Here is a 16,817-nt window from a genome sequence, read left to right as displayed (position 1 = left end):
TTAGAGGAACAGCAAGATATAAATGTTAGAAATAATAAATCCAAAACCCCTTAAGCTCCCTTTATTACTCTGGAGCTCTTTTCAAGAACTTTCTGTTCCACCATTGGGTAAACACTGTAAAGCAGAGATGGAAATGAGCTGAGGAAGTATTATCTCATGCCATTGCTCTTCTAAAAGCAACTCCCAGCTTGAACTCATCCATACTAAAGGGTTACATAATTATTATTTTCTCGGAGGAGTGATTAATTTTAACGTTTTTTGTTGCTGCAAGATAGAGCTAAAAGGATAGAATTTAAACTAATTTTTGAAGTCATATATTTTTGGCTTGCATTACCATTTCATTCACCTTTTAGAGGATTGTGCATTAATCATACACCTTATACATAACATTTTCCCTTCTTGAATATATGTATCTGACTGCTGCTTGTAAAGTATTCTGCAGTTAACAAGACAAAGGGGCCTGGTGCTCCCTGTTCAGTGCCGCACAGTTGCTTTGTCCAGTGCACTTATGTATCCAGGTATTGTATGCTATGATTATTCCAAACTGAAATATGCCATAAATTGTGGGCTTTAATTTCCCTTCATTTGCTCCCTTGATTTCTCTGATGCCTCTTCCTCCCTTGACAGTCTTACCTTCTTCCAAAAAATCAAAATCCTTCTCCTCTGTAGCTTTATAGTAATATCCATTACCGACTCACAGCCACTGTGTGTAAAGCCTTTTTCCCCTCCTGTGTGGAACAATCCTGTGATAGTGGTCTTTTCTGACTCTGTAAATTATCCCAGAAGTTGATGGACTCTGCACCCATTAGCCCAGCCAGCATGGTCAATGGTCAGGAATAAGAACATAAGAAGAGCCTTGCTGGTCCTTGTCGTCCAGCACTCTGTTCTCACTGTGTTTAAATAGATGCCAGTGGGAAGCCCAGTAGCAGGACTTGAGTATAAGTGCGCTCTCCCTTGGAAAGGATGACTTTTGTTGCTGTCCAACAAGATCTGGAGGGCACTAGAAGGTGGCTCTAAAGAACACTAATCCAGGAGTTTATTTAGTTTGTTCAGGAAGCTCTACTCACTAGTACAGTCCAGAATACATCATCTGAAATTCCTATTATCCAGACCAGCCTTTCTCAGCTTTGGGTCCCCAGCTGTTCTTGAACTTCAATTCTCATCATCCCTGACCCCTGGCCATTCAACTACAATAGGTGTTGTAGTGTATGTTGAGAAAGGCTGACCCGGACTGCTCCTCTCTTTATAACTTTTTCAATAGTTGGAGAATTTTAAAGGTTTTGGGTTGCTGTTTTGCTGTGTTTTCACTTCACATAGGCACAGCATCTCCAAGGCTTGTAAATGTAGGGTTGATGAAGCTGCCACATAATTTTCTTACTCTGTAGCCAGAGGAGGTTGGACTAGAATGTATTATTTCACTTTCTCTTAAGAACATTAGGGAGCTGTGTGTGTATGTGTTGCAATTAAAGCATTTAAAGAATACACATATTTCTCTTTGCAAAGCTACACTCTTTTTTCCCCATCTCTCTTATTTTTAGAATTTCACTATTAAAAGATGGAGGCCTCCGAATAGCTAATGTGAGTAAATCAGATGCTGGAAGTTATACTTGCCTGGCAGAGAACCAGTTTGGAAAAGCTAGTAGTTCAACTAGCTTATTAGTTACAGGTAATTAGATAGCTAATTGTCTATCAGTAGCAAATTGTATGAACTGAGAAATTTGTGAAACAGACATTCCAGTTTTATATTTTCAGTTTACTTTCAATTAGTACTGCATGCACAATTCATGTGAAATATGTAATCAGTGCTCTTGCTAAGCTCATAGGAAAATGGTTTTATATATTAGACTGTTTATATTGAATGCTCTATTTTTCAGAGTTTTTTATATGGTGACGTTTCAGCTTTTTCTATGAAACTTTCTGATAGTCTCCATGGACAGCCATATGAAATCTCTGTTGCCTTAATCTTAGTCTATACTTGACCATGCATTTGTGGAGAGGGAACAGGTTTACAGTTTTGAAATGGAACTAATTTTTGCTTTAAAAATATATATGACAATTCCATTACAAAAAAAAAAAAAAGGAAAATTGGGTTTGTGTCAAGGACAGTACTGGAGATTTGAAATGCTTTTTCATAATACATAAAAGAGTGCATTCCATATCCTCTGGTTGTCATTCTCAATCCTCAATCCTCTCTTAGGTTTTTAATTCTGCAGTATGCTTATGCCTATATTTTTTCACAGTGCATTCTTGTTTCAAAGGCAGATTTTGCACAGTTTCCGGTTTCATCAGATTTCCTCTCTACTTTTGAGATGTTTTCTAACATTCCTGAAAGATGCTTGATTGGAGTTTGGAAAATCTTTGAGGCAGGGAAACTGTACTTAAGTCTTTGACTCAGTTTTGTGTGTGTGTTGTATACAAAATTATACTTTAAAAAAAACACAACTATGCAGGAAAGTAGAACAGTAATTCAGACAGCTGAAACTGACTCTTCCTGTTCTTCACAGAACCAACTCGGATAACTCTGGCACCTTCAAACATGGATGTTTCAGTAGGGGAAAGTGTTATCTTGCCCTGTCAAGTTCAACACGATCCACTGCTGGACATTAGTTTTACATGGTATTTTAACAGCGCATTGACTGACTTCAGAAAAGACGCATCTCATTTTGAGAGAGTAGGTGGGGTAAGTTGTAAAGTATTTATTTATCTTCTGGTTGTTATCGTTAACTATACTGGTCATCTGGAAAGGGCAAAAAATGATTTTACTAAACTTAGTACGTTTGTAGCTTTTTAATGACAAAAACAATACATAACCATTAAACTGCTAATGATAGTGTGGGGTTTGCTGCATATTATTAATGGATTCGACGGTAGAGGAATTTCTGCAAAATAAATCTCACCTTTTTATTAGTCGTAGAAATGTACTTACAAGTGGATTGAATTTACATATTCTCTTTTGCAATAGCCCATCCATTTTGCCCAGATATTATTTTGCTCCACTCATTTATATACCCTTTTTGGGGTTTGAACATAACACCTCCCGTCCCTGGAAGATATAGCTGCTCCTGTTATGTCTAGGATGACTCCTACCATAAAAACTTTCTTATAGTTTATGATCTGCTTTGGCGGCTCTGCCACAAAGGTCCGGTTTTCATGTCACAGTAAACCAGAATATGGCTTGTCACGATTTCCTGAATGTTCTGCCTCCTTAATAGTTGCTCACACCCACTATGTTCCTCTCCAAGTTTTTAGATTAGCCCAGGACCACAGCTAAGGGATCATAGGTAAGCTATCTTCTTAATCACAACCTATAACCTTGGGGCAATCCTTGGCTACAAATCATGTTTGAGGAAGAGGGACCTTAATCCACAATCCTGGGTTAAGATAGCACAGTAAGTGGCCTAAAAATGCCTGAGAAGGTGCAATCTCCTCCTTGGGAACCAGCACATATGTGCCGAGCCATGGCTTAGCATGACAAGCAAATGCAGCCAAAGTGAGGCTAATTGCAGAGAACATTGGGCAGGGGCTTTGCCAGTGATATACCAGCTGTGGAACTCCCTCCCTAGGAAGGTTAGAGTGGCTTCTTCTTTAGTTTTAGGCAAGCTATTAATACTTACTTGTTCTTTGTAGCTTTTAATTCTGCCCTTTCTCTTTAAATGTGCATTTTTCTTGTTCCTAATCTGTTCCTCCTAATATTGCTTTAAACTCTCTGGCCACACTTTTACAACTTATTTGCAGAAACCAAAAAAAAAAAAAAAAATTGGACTCGGCAAGATTTAAATAAACATTTACAATTTTATTTACAGAGAACAAGAAATATAACAGGTGATAACATAGTATTATGTACAAACAGCAGAATGCAACATTTGATGTAATAAACCAGAAGTTGGGGGAAGTCACAGGGAGGGGGGAAATTGGAAAATGAATGTTAAGTAATGATATTGGATAGTTGTTATCAGAAAAGAAAATCAATAAAAATTGTTTTTTAAAAATAAAAATAAACTTTCCGGCCACACTGTGGCACCAACGGTAGCCTCGCTCCCAGGTAAAACAGCAGTCAAGAATGAACTCTCCTCTTGTTATAATGAAACTATCGTTTTTCCTTTTTTTTTTCCAAATAAAAAAGACTAAAATTATAATGAAGTTATATCTAATTATAAGACTGGATTGTTTTAAAATGCAATGTTGGTACTATACAGCTTTATTCCACTAATTGCTAATGGCAGGAATCCAAAGCACGGCATGTAGTGTTCCACATACGTGCGTGGGCCAACTTTTTTCACTTCCAGTCTGCCAGCAGTCAATTCCCTCCCACCTCTTTTAAAACAAACAAACAAAGCAGAGGTTTTGGAAACCTCTCCAGCACAGCACCTCTTGAGGCCTTGAAGAACTGGGAGGCGGGGAGGGGCAGGGAAATCACATTACCATCATACCTAACTTAGACCATTTCAAACAAAACCTGGCCTCTGTTCAGGTGGCCGGGTGTCCTACCCCAGTGTTAAGCATCGTTTGTTAGAATTGTTTTATTCAGCTTTTATTTTAAAGGGTGACGTCTTAACGATTAGCTGACAGGGGCTGAGACAGTGAGTGTTCTTTCAGAATGAGACACAGCTTACTGTCTCCTGCCTAATTAAACTTCTCACCCTGGTTTCTAGCACCTGAGATGCAGCTCCCATCTTCTGCAACTAGTACTGCAGGTCTTTTCAAGCCAAAAGAAGAAGTCTTGGGATCAGCTTGTGTCACCGCATCCTATTACGCTAGGCTTTCAGTTCTAGCCAGCGCTGCCTCCTTGACTTTTAGAACTGCATTGCTTGAGAGCAGGGTAGCTTTTCAGAGCACGTATGCCATGAAGCTGTTGAGGGAAAGAGGGCTGGAATTTCAAAGAGAGAGAAGCTACTGAGAGGCTTGGACGCTTAGACATAAAGACAGATCAAGTGATCGCTGTTTGACATGTGGCAGAAACTTAGCAAGTTGAACATGTTATCCCAGCTTCTAAGCCCCACTGTATTTCAACTTCCACACCACCTCTGAAATAAAGATATAGGAAAGTGAATGGGTTGCACTATGGGCCCCCAGGGTCTAACAAACCCTGCGCAAGGACTTTCGCTTGCACAACAGGGCTTTGCACACATACACATACACGCTCTGAAATTGACTCTTGGGGAGTCAAGTGAACCCCAAAAACAGGGGGGAAAGGGAAGGGGGATCGTTTCACCTAGCAAGCTGCAATGCTTTTGCAAACAGATTGATTGGTAGAGGGTGACGTTGAATTCCACTCCACAGTAGACCTGGGCGATATATCAGTATATCACCCAGGACAGCTTTGATGGGCAGACCACAGTGACAGCTTCACTCAGCAGTATATCGCTGGTGAAACGGCTGCTGCTTCTGAGTCCTCTTTCCTTCAGCACACTAGCACTGGAGGAAAAAAATCTGCCGGTACTGGAGGCAGAAGGACTCAAGCGGTGGCAGTTTCACCAGCAATATACCACTGAGTGAAACCGCCACCATGGTCTGCCCCTCATACTGGCAGAGGGAGATACAGCTGGTTCCTCCACTTCTTTAAACTGCTTGGCTGAGGAGCACGCCACTGCCCTTGTCTCAGCCAAGCAGTTTTATGGAGCCTCCAACCCACCATCAGTACTCCTGCTTCCCAGCTGAGGGAGCCCGAACCCAGCTCCTGCTTGCATGGGAGCAGAAGCTGGATCGGTTCTGCTCAGCTGGGGGGAGGGGTGCAGGCTCTGTCACACTTTTCCATTGAGGGGTTCCCGGCTGCGTTCCCCTCAATGGAGAAGTTTAAAGGAGCACCGCCTGGCAAGGCTGAGGCAGCCCAGCAGCTGCATCAGAAGCGGTACAGGAGCTCTCAGATGCATCTGCTGGGCTGCTTCCACCTTCCCCGACCCCAGCCCCTGTTCCGTCTGGCTGCCTTCAGGTGGCGCAGGGGCTTTGAGCAGCCCCGATCCTGCTCCTACTTGTGTGCATTGCCCCCAGCGCGCCAGATGCTGGGCTGAAAGTGCCTCAGGTCCCGCCATGAGACAGTTTCTCCCAGTGCCTTGCCAGCTTATTTCAACATTGTGGTTTATTGTCATACTGTGATGTTTTGCTGGTGATGCACCGCGATGTTGAAAACCTAATATCACATAGCCCTACTCCAGAGCTTTATTCATTTATATGTCTACTCTGGAACATTTGTAACTAGTTAAATCCAGTCCAACTTATGCACAGGTGTACTTCCTTTCCAAGCTGAGGTGAGCTCATCTCTTTAAAAGCAGGGGATTAAAATTAGAAGTTTTGCCCAGATTTCTCCAGTACTGTGGGAGTGAACTACAGATGGTCTTTGATAGCGTATGCTAATTGAGGTGACACTTCTTCAGAAAAGCACACACGAGACAGGCTAGAGAGCACACATGCATGTAGACAGATATGTATAGTCCTTAAATATTACATTTTGCCTGGTGTGTAGTAAGCTAGTCTCCACCACCACCCCAGATGTCCAAGCAAGTAAGGATTAAACAAAAATTGCCTTACCATTCTCTTGACAGATGATGCACACAGCTTCTGAACTGTCAACAGGCTGCCTGTATGCCACTTCAGATATCACTGTGTCAGAAAGCCTAATATCAGCTGAAACTGGGTAGACATCAGTATTAGAAATGGTTACAATGTGGTTACTGGTTTTAATACCTCCCAGACTGCTGGTGATTTCTGTTTCAAGAGTCAGCGTAGTGCCGGTCAGGGAAGGTGACCTTCCTGTCATTGTGACTTGACCACAGCAACACATATCTAATTTCACTGGCTGAAGATGTGAATGAAATCTCTCCGACTGCCAGAATTCCAAGAAACATTGACAGTTTGAGAGCATGTTGCTGCACCATTTTTGTAGTGCTTTCACAATACCCAATACTGAGTTACACAAAATGCTACGGCTTTGGTAGCACATCCTTGGTGATATGCTGAATGAGTAATATTGGAATTCAACTTTCACTCTCTCTCTTGCCAACATGATATTGTTCACCGTGATTAGATACAGCATTGTTTTGTCTATTCAAACTTGTTATCGGAGAGGTGCACAAGCTTATATATAGTTTGACAATCCCACAGGCAAATTTATACTTAGTGCAAGATTTATTTCAGCAAATAAATTACCGCACTGGAAAGGGTGAATGTGGGCGTCTTAGCCTTGAGGGTTGCTTTACACTGTCAGTTCTCACTGTTGTGTGAATTTATATGTTGTGCTCTCTGGAAGAATTTTGAGCCGCAGTTTTTTACACCAAACATCACACTCTTTCCCATTAATTGTATACAACAGTTTTTACAGATATTCCAGCTTGTATTAAACATAGAAATAGTCAATCATTACCAGGTACTTAAGTTTTCAATTAAGCTAGTCGCTTCAAAAATCTGGCAAGGAGAATATTACATTTGGTTTAAGACACTTTCTTTTAGATAAGACGTGACTTTGCATTTTTGGAAAGCAAAGGCCACTGAAATAATTTAATCAAAAGATTAAAGTGCTGCTGGTTGAGATCATAAGGGAAACAGAAGGAAAATAAAGCATCTAAACCATATCTAGGGAACTTTTTTGAGCCTGAGGGTTGTGTTTCCTGATTGCCAGTGTTCCAAGGTCCTTATGTAAGTGGTGAGTGGGGCCAAAACGTGGACAAGGTGTGTGCATGAACATGCATGCATGCACACCACACATGAATGCAGCACACATAGCGTGCACACACCATCCCCAAAACGCAAAAACTTTCCTGCAATATAAAGAAGCACAATCATTAACATTCCCTCTTTCCATCGGTTCATAAAAACTCTCTTACCCAACCATCCCACCACAAACGAGAAATCTCCATCCAAAAAAGACCCAATAAACTCTTTGCAACAAAGTCAGCATTTCTTTTTCTTATGAACGTGGCTTCGTGCTTAAGAAACTCTCAGTGGGTTGTCCTATTATCTTCTCTCTCTCTGTCTCTCTCTTAAAGGGATTGATTTTTGGTTCTTATGCACTGCTGTTTTTGTAGCCTTAGAAAAGAAAATGCTTGCCTAACTCCTGTCCTCTGTTTAGTTGTTATTCTTCATTTCTTTCATTATTTATTGTTGGTGTTATAGATTGTGAACAATCAAAATAAATTACTGGTGGTTTCCTGTAGACGCATACATGCACAGTGTGAGATGATTTTATTTGACAGAAACACACAAGTGTCTATCTGACACTGATGCATTGTTAAGGGTCATACAAAGTGTGATGTCTTGAAGTGTGAAGTCACAGTAGACATTTGTGCTACGGGAAGATGAAGTTTTGCAAGTTTGAAGAATGAGACACAGAGAGAGAGAACCACTTGTCAGCCTTCTGTCACTGGAACTGGAATTTTTAATGCTTCTAAGAGCTGCTTTCTTTTTAAGGAGATCCTCATTACAAACATCTCTGGATAGAACAATGAGTACTCAAGTCATTTGGCTTCTTTTTTTTTTATAAGGTCAGTTTTATATTTGCTGCGCACCTGTCTGCCCAATTTGGGGCTGGATGCTAGTTTCAGCTAGTAATTGGGGGCATAGATAATATCGGAGTCGGATGGCAGGCAGAAGGTTAAATTGCTCAGGCTAAAGAGAAGAAGCAAAGACCTGGGATAATAAGAGACCCATTATCCCCATGGATAACTTGGCTGGTTATGTAGTTAACAAGGCTCAGACTGGGCATGGCAGGTGACAGGTGTTTTGTGCCCATAGTACATGGTGGCAACCAGTAGCAGAGGCCTGGCCATCCATACTTACTCCTCTGTCTTTTGCCTTACTTGCACAGACAGAAAGAAGCCAGAGTTTGGCTACCAGGACTCCCAATTCAAAGTCCCATAGTATCTTTAGACAGAGTTTCTTCCACTAAAATGAAAGTTCCTCCCTTTCCATCTAGGACCCTTTGACCCTTACTTAGAATCCAATCTGGGGCTGGAGTTGTTTTCTTGTATGCTTGCTTTTAGCATCTTACATTTGTACTTGACATTTTTATTCATTATTTTTATTATTAACTTTCTATGCTTCCCTTCATTTGAGGATCACAGGGCAGTTCACCACAAAATACAAATACAAAATGAGAACACAAAATACACAATAAAACAAAAACAAACCAATAACACCCCTCCAACAAACACATTTAAAAGGCCATAGAATGTTAAACAGCCAAAGGCCTGGTTGAAGAGGAACGTTTTCACCTAGCGCCTAAAGATGTGGAATGAAGGCGCCAGGCGAGCATCCCTGGGGAGAGCATTCCACAAGTGGGGAGCCATAGCAAAAAAGCCCCCATTGTTGTGTTGCTGCCCTCTGGACCTCTTGTGGAGGAGGCGCATGAAGAAGAGCTTCAGATGATGATTGCAGGGTCCAGATCAGTTCATAAAGGAAGTCAGGTCACATCCACAATCCCAGTTCTTTTATTCATCTAAATTTAAAGGGCACCTTCTTATTATTCCCCTCCAGCTTTCTCAAAATTCCCCAGGGAAGCAAATCCAGCTACTGAAAAGAATTTCATCTTCCTCTGTCATATTCTGTTCTATCTCTGTTGTGCATGCACACGCTAGTGCACAGTAGACAGACTGCATTCCATGCAAGCAATTATTGATAGAAGTGTTACTTCAAAGCTGGTTTCTTCCTCTTGGGGACAGGTTGCAGCTCAGTGCGTACAGCACATGCTGTCATGCAAAAGGTTGCAGGTTCAGCCCCTGACATTTTCAGTTAGGGCTGAGATGGGCTCCTGCATGAAATTCTGGTGAGCTGCTGCCAGTCCTGTGTCAACAGTAGTGAGCTAGATGGACTAATGATCTGACTCAGCACCAGGCAGCTTCCTCTCTTTCTCTCTTTACCTGAAAAAACCCAAATGCTGTTGAACCAAGAACAAGCAAGCTAACTGAATATAAATTTTAAATATATATATTTATCTGAACAGAGTGCATCGGGAGACTTAATGATTAGGAATATCCAACTGAAACACAGTGGAAAATACGTGTGCATGGTGAAGACGGAAGTGGATAGTGTGTCATCTGCAGCAGATCTCATAGTTCGAGGTATGAGCAATGCTACTTACTTACCTAGGCGTAAGTAAACACCTCTTAAGGTGTTTCCAGATTGAGTTTGAGAGTTCTGTTGTTGTATCTAAAGTGTCAGACACTGCCTTGCAAACCTCAAGAAAGTGTTCCTTTTTGCCATGTTGATTTCCTGCTGGTTCAATATGTACATTGAGATCTATCAGGACCAGCAGTAATGACAGAAAGAGAGAGACTGTATGTTGGAACTCTGGTTGATGTCCCTGTCAGAGAGTGCTAAATTAGCAGTGGTGAGAGATAGTTTCTGAATGTTTCTTTCCAGCTTCCCATAGGTTTCTGAGATGTTCCTCCTACTTCCTGAGATCTGAGGAAATGAACAGTACACAATACACATATTCAGTTTATATGTTGCAGTGGGGGGGGGGGTGCAAACACAGCAACTTGTTGCTATTGAAAGCCCAATTGCTACTTAGTCCCTAGCAATGAATCAGGGAAGTTCCTAAAATTATATATTTTGAAAACTATCCAGGATTCTCTCTTTTTATATATATAGATTACAAGCTGCAGAAGTATTTTTTTAAAAAAATATTTTATTAAGGGTTTTCTTGTTTTACAGTGTAAGTATAATGCCTCGTTTTTTTTTTTTTTCTTCCATGTAACACTTTTACAAATCTGTTTCATTTGATGAGGCATTAGGGAGAGAAGAAAAGAAAAAAGAAAAAAAAAGGAAAGGGGGTGGAGGGAGGGGAGATGGATGGGGGTGGGGTCGGGTAGCGGTGTTTCTGTTATGCTTAATGTATGTAGAGTTTGGTGTCAGCGTGCTTGTGTTGTTCACTTGTGTTCCTTTGGTAGTGAGAGAGGTTGGGGTTGGCCTAGGGTGTGATTGTTTGTTTGTGATTGGCTGTGGTGATCTTTGTTTTCGTGTGTGAGTGAGGTGGGTGGGTGTTTTGGATCAGGTTAGCCATATTGATTTGTATGCTGTTGGTGGATTATTGTCGTTGTCCTGTTGGGCTGTGTGTGTGATAAAGGGGAAAATTAGCTGCAGAAGTATTTTAAACATAGGATGGGATTTAACTTAAGTTGTTTTGTGTATGGAATGAGGCCTACTCCTGCAATAAATCTTCTGGAGGCTTGCGGGGGAACCCAGCACAGGTTTAGGGGGCACAAGGGAGAGGGGGAAGGTATTTCTGTGCAAGTATACATCAATTCATGCTGTACAAATTCATATTAATTTGGATGAAATTTGTCTTTATGTGTTAAAGTGAATGTGACAATCTTCATCCGCGGCTACACTATTTTACTTCAAAATAACATTGTATTAGCTCTTACTTGATGTTCTCTGTGTGTGTTTTTATTTTAAAATGTATTTAAGAAGAAGAAGAAGAACACAGCAGTATATTTTGTAAACTGAAGAAAATCCTTATTTCCAGAAATGCTTAAGAAAGCTTTCAGGGTTAAATTGCTGTCCAGGGTGCTGATGCGGTTTTGTGCAGGGAAGAAATGACTACCAAGCGAACATCATGGCAAAAACTGCTTTAGATAACAAATTGTCAAACCAAAAAGATGTATTAGCAGATTAAGGCAGGACATCAAGGACTAAAGTAAAAGACGCTGATTTGAAAAGGTAGTGAAAAGTTGCTGAATAAAGGTCCCCGGAAGAATACATCATCTGCTCTCTGCTTGTGAAACTGCTGTTTCAGAACTTGCTTTTACAACTATAAAATAACCAAGCAGGAGTTTAGTAAATGTAAAAAATGGCAGTTTTATTGCAATCTAAATTGTTTTCTTCCCCCCACAGTGCTGGCAAAATAGAAATCAGCTGGCACTGTGTTTAAAGATTTGTAGAATAAGTGCTGCCTTCATAACACCTTTCCAATTTAAAAATCTAATATCTTATTGCATTAGGCTCACCTGGACCACCGGAACGTGTAAAAGTGGATGAAATAACAGCTACCACAGCCCGGCTTACTTGGCATGAGGGCTTAGATAATCACAGCCCAATTGCTAGTTATACAATACAGGCCAGGACACCCTTTTCAGTGGGATGGCAAAGAGTCACAACAGGTAGAGGGAAATATTTTTGAAGTGTTTATGAAGACTGCATTTTAATATTTTATTGTTGTGGAGGAAACCAGGAATTTGCAGTTTCTTTCAAAATCCTCTGTTACAGTTCCTGATGTCATTGATGGGAAGACGTTCACAGCCACTGCTGTAGACTTAAACCCTTGGGTTGAATATGAATTCCGTATAGTTGCCAGTAACAAAATCGGAGGTGGAGAACCTAGTTTACCCTCAGAAAAAGTAAGAACTGAAGAGGCAGGTTAGTGGGTTTTTTGTTTGTTTGCTTGGTTCAATTGATACAAGTTCAGTGCAGCAGGTTTTCAAACCTTTACATTTTTAAAAAACTTTTGTAAAATTATTTGATTTTTTTTTTCTGTTTTTAGGCAGTTCAAGAGATGAGTACTTGGCACTCAGTGACTAACCAGATTTATAATACACAAGTGCTTGTGTGCTCAGACAACTTTTACATGAAGTTACATATTAGTGCATATACTGAAAACCTTTCCATTGTACAAAATGATGAACTAGAGAAGCCAAATTGTAACAGTGGGGTGCTTGCTGCAGTCCTGAATTCTGTTCCGTCCAACGTAAAAAGTGTCACCTATCTGTTCTGCTAGAAGTTGTTGCCATAGCACTGCTTGACAGAATGGCTTTTGCTGGCATGTCTAATGCTTTGCTTTTGGCACCACTGAACATTCTTAGGTGAGGCATAGCAAAGCGCATATACTGTGGACCCTCACATCCTAAGATAAGGAAAACCAATTTCAGTCACCACAGGTTGGAGATTACTGGAGAAGGTCACTAAATAGTGGTGTTTGATGTGCAGCCCTCGAATATTTTAGGTAAAGGCGAGAAATAAGCCTACACAGGAATAAGAAAATTATTCCACAGTATTGCGGCTTTGCCATTGATGTTTAGAAAGTGGAAAAATTGTGAATACAAGTGAAGATCAGAGTATTCTTTGCAGTAGTCAAAACAACTTGTTTATATAGTTTTAAAAAATGGTAGAGAATAAAGTAGGTTTGTGTGAGTATTGAACAGGAGCACTCAGATAGAAATTGCTTAACGATTGTTTTTTCTTCTTCTGAGACTCTGCCACCCACACTGACAAGGTGACTGCAACCTTTATGTAATGCTTGCACATGCTTCACGGGGTTCCTTTCCTTCTCTGTAATACATACATATATTTCCTCTCCTTAGAATGTGATTGTGCAGTTTAATCAGCAGAGCACTGAAAAGCAGGATGTCATAATTCTACTATGATAAGAATTTAGAATGGCCTTCTTAATTTTTGTGCAGCTTTTTTTAAATTACTTGGCATAAATGTAACATAGAAACCAGCTCTGTCTGTCTTTGAGCTACAAGAATTCAAGCACTACCTGGGAGAAATCTGCCAGTCAAGCAATACTCATAGAACATACTCAGCACTTTGTAGACTTTGTCTGAAGAAGGGTTCCCTTCTTTCAGGAGACTTAGTATGGTTTAAAAAAAAAACAACTTAATTCACTTCTGAATATTAAGAATGGTTATTCCCACTAATAATGAATTTTGACTGTTGAGCACTCATTCGGGTGACTCCAAAATAAGATAGTGGCTTTTAGATAAGTTGGAGACTCCCTATGAACACAGAAACATATACCGTATTTTTCGCTCCATAAGGCGCACCTGGCCATAAGGCTTGGGGGGGGGGGAATTCAAGGGAAAAAAATATGCGGCTCTTGAGGGCTTTTGCAGGAGGTGGGGGAAGTGAGAGAGAGCCTCGCTCTGTCCCTTCCCCCACCTCCCGCAAAAGCCAGGGATAGCCGCACGAAGCCTCCCCAGGGCAGAGGGATGAAGGCTCCCCGCTGCCCTGCAGAGGCTTCGCGGGCTACTCCAGAGCTGCTCGACCCAACCTGCTCTTTGGGGCTGGCGGTGGGGAAAGCCGAGCTTCCCCCACCTAGCTCATGCGCTCAGCCTTTCCGCCGCTCCCTGACCTGCTCTTTGGAGAAAGCCACCGCCAGCCCCAAAGAGCACATCGGGGAGCTCCCCGAGCTTGTCGGGGCTGGCAAGGGAAGCCTGGGGTTCCCCCCCCCCCAGCCCCAGGGACCACACATTCACTCCATAAGACGCACAGACATTTCCCCTTAGATTTTAACAGGAAAAAGGTGCGGTAAATACAGTAAATACGGTAAATACAAACTTATGGCATCTGTCTGTCTCGAGTGAATATGGAGTGTACCTCCAGGGGTGAAGTCAAATTGCTGTGTTAGCAGCACCAAAGTGACCTCCCCAGGGTGCAAGCCTAGGAGGGCAGAGAAAGAGAGGAATTGACCTGCTTGAACCCTCAACATTATAATAAATATCCTGGAGAGGGAGAATTGGGGCCAAGAGAGATACATGTCATGAGATAAAAGAACCCCTCTTTCTTCACTATGCAGGGATCTAAATAAAGTTCTGTGTCAAGATATAGAACTGATACAGTTTCACCTCTGAATTTCTGGGACCATTTAATTAATTCACCTTCTCTTATATTCATGTGCAGCTAATGTGTGTTTTCCCTGTACAGTGCCTGAGGTACCACCATCTGAAGTGAGTGGAGGAGGTGGCAGCAGGTCTGAACTGGTCATCACATGGGATGTAAGTGTTCTGCTTGGAATTTATTTCCTGAAAGTAGCCTTTTTTATTATCTACTCAGTAAAAAATTACCCAATAACTGACATAAACGTTCATTTATCTGATACAGCTGACTTGTTCTGTCGTCTTAATATGTATGCTTTTCCTGGCCTCTTTCCAGAATATTATCAGAGCAATATTTAGCTAAGCTTTTTATTATAATAGTCTCATAGGTTTTCAGAGTTAACACAAAAATTAAAACAGCTACTTGGATACTGAAAGTACCTCTTCTCATCAACTTTATGTCCCCAACAAATAGCATATGTTTTCAGAGTTTTGGTCTGAGATTTCCTGTAAGATTATTTGACACATAAACAAAATCACACAGATTTATCCCAGTCTGGCTGAGGCCATCTGAAAAATACTCAGTAGGAGTAGGAGAAACCTGTAGATTGAAAGGGTGCGAAGGCCTGCCATTACTTCCCTTAGTGGTATATCCCTTTGATGACAGTGATGACATTGGAAATAGGCTTCTTAAGTCAACACTCTGTAAAATCCTGGATGTATTTGCCTTAATAGACCCAACTTCCAACCTTCCAAGCCTCCACATAGTGGAAACCCAAACATGGTGTCCCTTACTAAGATTGTCATCCTAAAACTAGTTAGGAATTGCTGTCAAACTGAATGGGACTTGCATCTGAGTAAACACACTTCGAAATTTGTTCATTTAGGGCTAATGAATGCACCAGTCCTTGGTCTCTTTAGGGATAAAGCTTATTGTATTTCTGTTGTGGCTTTGTTTTATGTTCCATTCATTCCTATTCCCCAGGTTACAATCGTCATTCATTTAGTGCTCCTTTCTTCCCTTTATAGTTTCTTTTTTCTAATTCCCACCTTTGTTCCTTTTCCTATTCTCTTCCTTGTAAATGTAATAATCTCTCTTTTGCCATCCATCAGGCTGACTCCCCTCTATCTTTCAAACCCTTTTCAAACAAGACACTTTCTTACTGTACCTAACGGATGTTATCGCTTCTCTCCCTTTGTTGGTTTCCTGTGTCATCTTTCTTTTGCACTGCACATGTGTTTATTAGATTATAATATTAACTTTCTGTGTAGTTGATTATTATGCTTTTTGTGTTACTGGTTTGGATAGGGAATGGGACCTGATCTGTTTTATATTCTGTGCAGCTCTTAATTAATCATCTGTGCTTAATAAATGACTGACAATGATAACTCGGCTTAATGCTGTATGGAATTTATGCCACTGAATACTGGGGCTGAACTGAATGTCCTCTCTGTGAAACATTTAGTGATTTAAAAAACTTGCTAAATCAAGCAATATGCATGCTTTGTAAAAGCCCAGAATGTCGCTGGAAATGGCACTATGAGATCGTGTCGCAGTAGTTCCATTGTACAGGGGAAGAATGAGGTGCCCCTAATGGTAAGTCGGGTCTGCAGACTTCCTTGGGATATACTGCTAAATATATATGCTAGCACATGCATTCCTAATGTGCCCTTGGGTTTCTTGAATTGGATCCCATTGCCCCTTTGGTTAATTTAATAAAAACCCTCAGGAGTCAAGCTTCTCTTCCTCATAACGTTGATTAGACAAATGAGACCTCAAATAATTCTTTTACTAGATTTTTTATGTTTACATAGCTTGAATTTGTTGTTGTTGTTATTTTAGTATTTTATTCATTTACAAATTTTTGGCTTAGCCCGTTCCTGAAGAATTACAAAATGGTGAAGGATTTGGCTATGTCGTAGCTTTCCGACCTCTTGGCGTTACAACCTGGATACAGACAGTTGTCACGTCACCTGACACACCCAGATACGTCTTCAGAAACGAAAGCATCTTGCCCTTTTCACCATATGAAGTCAAGGTTGGTGTGTATAATAATAAAGGAGAAGGACCATTTAGCCCCGTGACCACAGTGTATTCTGCTGAAGAAGGTGGGTTTTTGAATCATCTCTTACATACCTGTCGTTATTTCCCATGTCAATAAGTGAAATATAAATATTTGCTTTGCTAGTATCTGTGAAGCCATGTTAATTAGTTGGCCAGTGAGTTCGTTAAGTTTCTTTGTTTTTCCTGATTCCCCTTCCACCTTGGGTTTTCTTATTGTTTTTGTTTCC

The 16,817-nt window shown here is 40.9% G+C and overlaps 1 protein-coding gene across 1 annotated transcript in view; it reads left to right on the top strand.

The window, feature by feature from the left end:
* Positions 1–16,817, top strand: part of CNTN3 (contactin 3) — a 161,925-nt gene that overhangs the window by 132,810 nt on the left and 12,298 nt on the right. Inside the window, exons 10-16 of the mRNA XM_083600643.1 lie at positions 1,539–1,666; positions 2,505–2,680; positions 9,932–10,049; positions 11,934–12,092; positions 12,199–12,348; positions 14,635–14,705; positions 16,400–16,634. Of these exons, the coding sequence (XP_083456769.1) occupies positions 1,539–1,666; positions 2,505–2,680; positions 9,932–10,049; positions 11,934–12,092; positions 12,199–12,348; positions 14,635–14,705; positions 16,400–16,634 (1,037 nt within the window). The remainder of the gene's footprint in view (positions 1–1,538; positions 1,667–2,504; positions 2,681–9,931; positions 10,050–11,933; positions 12,093–12,198; positions 12,349–14,634; positions 14,706–16,399; positions 16,635–16,817) is intronic.

The sequence above is a fragment of the Podarcis filfolensis genome, assembly GCF_964270895.1.
Source record: "Podarcis filfolensis genome assembly, chromosome: 2".
NCBI lineage: Eukaryota > Metazoa > Chordata > Lepidosauria > Squamata > Lacertidae > Podarcis > Podarcis filfolensis.
The sequence above is the reverse complement of the archived record's forward strand: the minus strand, read 5'-3'. Positions and strand labels throughout refer to the sequence as shown.